Raw genomic sequence first — 2,937 nt, 5'->3', positions numbered from 1 at the left:
TGTAAGTCATGTGCTCAATGCCAAAAGACAGGTAATATATCTCAGCATAAGGAGATGCCTCAACAACCCATTTTAATATGTGAAATCTTTGATGTATGGGGTATCGACTTCATGGGTCCTTTTCCTAGTTCGTACGGATTTATTTATATATTACTTGATGTGGATTATGTCTCGAAATGGGTAGAAGCCAAGGCCACCCGTACTGACGATTCAAAAGTGGTTGCAGATTTCATTCAACACAATATTTTTTCTAGGTTTGGAATCCCAAGAGCCCTCATTAGTGATAGAGGAACGCACTTCTGCAACTGGACTGTGGCTAGTTTATTGAAGAGATATCATGTGACACACAAACTCTCCACTGCGTATCACCCGCAATCGAATGGCCAAGATGAGGTCTCAAATCGATAAATCAAATCCGTTTTGGAGAAGACAGTGAATCCTACTAGAAAATACTGGAGTTTGCGCTTGGATGATGCACTGTGGGCATACAGAACCGCGTTCAAGACACCGATTGGGATGTCCCCATATCGGTTGATTTTTGGGAAACCATGCCATCTGCCTGTCTAATTGGAGCATCGAGCCTACTGGGCTATTAAAAATTTCAACATCCGGATGGATGAGAGTGGAGCGCACAGGAAACTGCAGTTGAAAGAATTAGAAGAGATACGCAATGATGCATATGCGAGCTCAAAAATTTATAAGGAAAAGACAAAGGCATTCCACGACAAGATAATTTCTAGAAGGGTCTTTGAAGCCGGTCAAAAAGTTTTGTTATATCACTCACGACTTCGATTATTCCCAGGTAAGTTGCGTTCTAGATGGATTGGCCCATTTGTTATCACTAATGTTTTTCCTCATGGTGCAGTAGAGATAAAGAGCTTGGAAACGTCAAAAATATTCAAGGTGAATGGCCAACGCCTGAAGCATTACTTTGAAGGGGTCCAAGCGAATGAGGAAGAGGATGCACATGATCTCACACTCGATGATCCGCCACAGATTGATTAACTCACAGCATCCAGTCGGGCTGACGACTATAAACCAAGCGCTTTTGGGAGGCAACCCAAATTTTTATTCTTTTTCTCGTCTTTACACCTCTGTTTCATTCATTCCTTTTGTCATTTGATCTTAGTTTTTACTTTATTAATTTTGCGTAACTTAAGAGCTGATATGGTTTTACTTTCCCACAGGTTTTGTCGCAAAAAATTGGACAATTCGAAGCCATAGAGCGTGCGCCCCATTATATTGCGCGGCCGCGCCACCTCTGTATCAGAAGATTTATATTTTTGCGTAGGCCAAGAGCACGCGCCCCACTCTAACGCGCGCCCGCGCAGCTTTAAAGTCAGGAAATTTTATTTTTGTGTAGCCCAAGAGCGCGCGCCCCACAACATTGAGCGCCCGCGCAATCCCTGGGCACCCAGTCTTGCAAATGCAAAGCACATGAGCGCGCGCCCCACTTTCATGCGCGCCCGCACGATCTGCCATCTCGAGAGATAAATTGTGCGAAGCTTATGCGTGCGCGCCCCACAACATTAAGCGCGCGCGCGACGGGATATATAATACACTTTTTCGAGTTTGTTGTCTCACTTTCTCTCCCAACTTTTGAAACCTTCTCTAAATCCCTAAATCCCTAATCTCACGAGATCGATTTCATGCACCAAATCCCTTCTTTGGAGCGATTTGTCTACTACAATCTCAAAAATCCTTTCCCCAATTTCTCTTAACCCATCGAAGAAGCGTGGATTTTGGTCGGATTGCTCACATTGTTAGTAGGAGTTGTTTGGAGCTTTTCAAGTCGGACATCGAGTTCGTTCTTATATTGGGTAAGTGTTGGTTTTCCTCTTTGGGTTTGAAGCTTTCCTTCAAGCCGATATTCATATTGTGAAGTTGTGAAGTGAATTTTGTTGAAGTTTGGGGGGGCATATTATTTCTGCATTGGTTGTTTGGTGATTGGGGTGGAGTCGTGCCGTGGGTGTATTGTTGAAGCTAGAGGGAAGAAGGGTGTGGTATTGTGGTTTTTGTGAATTTTCAGGAGTGCACACCACGTGTTTGTTATATGGCGCCCACGAAGAAAACTAAGTTTGGGGCCTCTTCTTCTTCTACTCCCGCCCCTTCCGCAGATAGTAAGCATTTCTGGAACGCCCAGGCGGCTGCAATTTATCAAGAATGGCTTGGGAAGAATATCCTCGCCGAACGAGGATTCGACACATCTATTGGTTTTGACCCTAGTACTCATATGACGAGTGTTGGTTGGGAAATTGTTGCCCGACAATGGCAGGAGTTTGCAAAGCAACCTCAGGACACAGTTGTTCCTTTGGTTAAAGATTTCTACGCCAATCTCAAGGTGAAACATGTTCAGTTGAAGGTACTCGTGCGTGGGAAAATGGTTCCATTCGACTCCCACACCATTAATACTCTATTTAAGATTCCTCCGGTGTATCACGACGAATATCAAGAATTCAAAAACAGTGACATTGATTACGACGCTGTTATTCGTCGCATCTGTCGACCGGGGGCTGAGTGGCGCTATGGGCAAGATGGTATGCCATCCAAGTTAAAGAAGACTGAGCTACAATATGAGGTCAATCTGTGGTATAATTTTATTTGTGCTCGTCTGAAGCCGACCGACCATGAGCACGAGGTTACACGGGATCGCGCTTTATTGCTCTATTGCATTGTGGAGGGGAAGTCCATTGATTTGGGACTCATTTGTCAAGAGACGATTCTGAACGTATTAGGCGGCAAGACGAGTGGTGGTCTTGCATTGCCTGTCATTATTTCTGATCTTTGTGAGGAGGTCGGGGTGGAATGGAGACCCACGGAGGATATTTTGAAGCCCATCACCGCCATTGCATTTGACTGTCACACCCGCTTGATACCTCCAGCGGTGCAGCGAGCGAGAGAAGAGAGAGCTGCAGGACGTCGAGCACAGGCACCCCA

The 2,937-nt window shown here is 45.1% G+C and overlaps 1 protein-coding gene across 1 annotated transcript; it reads left to right on the top strand.

The window, feature by feature from the left end:
- Positions 1-612: 612 nt before the first annotated feature.
- LOC140862306 (uncharacterized) lies at positions 613-1,005 on the top strand. The gene is made up of 2 exons (XM_073265319.1): positions 613-802; positions 866-1,005. The coding sequence occupies exons 1-2, from the start codon at positions 613-615 to the stop codon at positions 1,003-1,005; spliced, it is 330 nt and encodes a 109-aa protein (XP_073121420.1).
- The last annotated feature ends 1,932 nt before the right edge of the window (positions 1,006-2,937 follow it).

This window comes from Henckelia pumila, chromosome 4 (genome assembly GCF_033568475.1).
Source record: "Henckelia pumila isolate YLH828 chromosome 4, ASM3356847v2, whole genome shotgun sequence".
In the NCBI taxonomy this organism is placed as follows: Eukaryota; Viridiplantae; Streptophyta; class Magnoliopsida; order Lamiales; family Gesneriaceae; genus Henckelia; species Henckelia pumila.
This window is presented reverse-complemented; position numbering and strand designations above follow the sequence as displayed.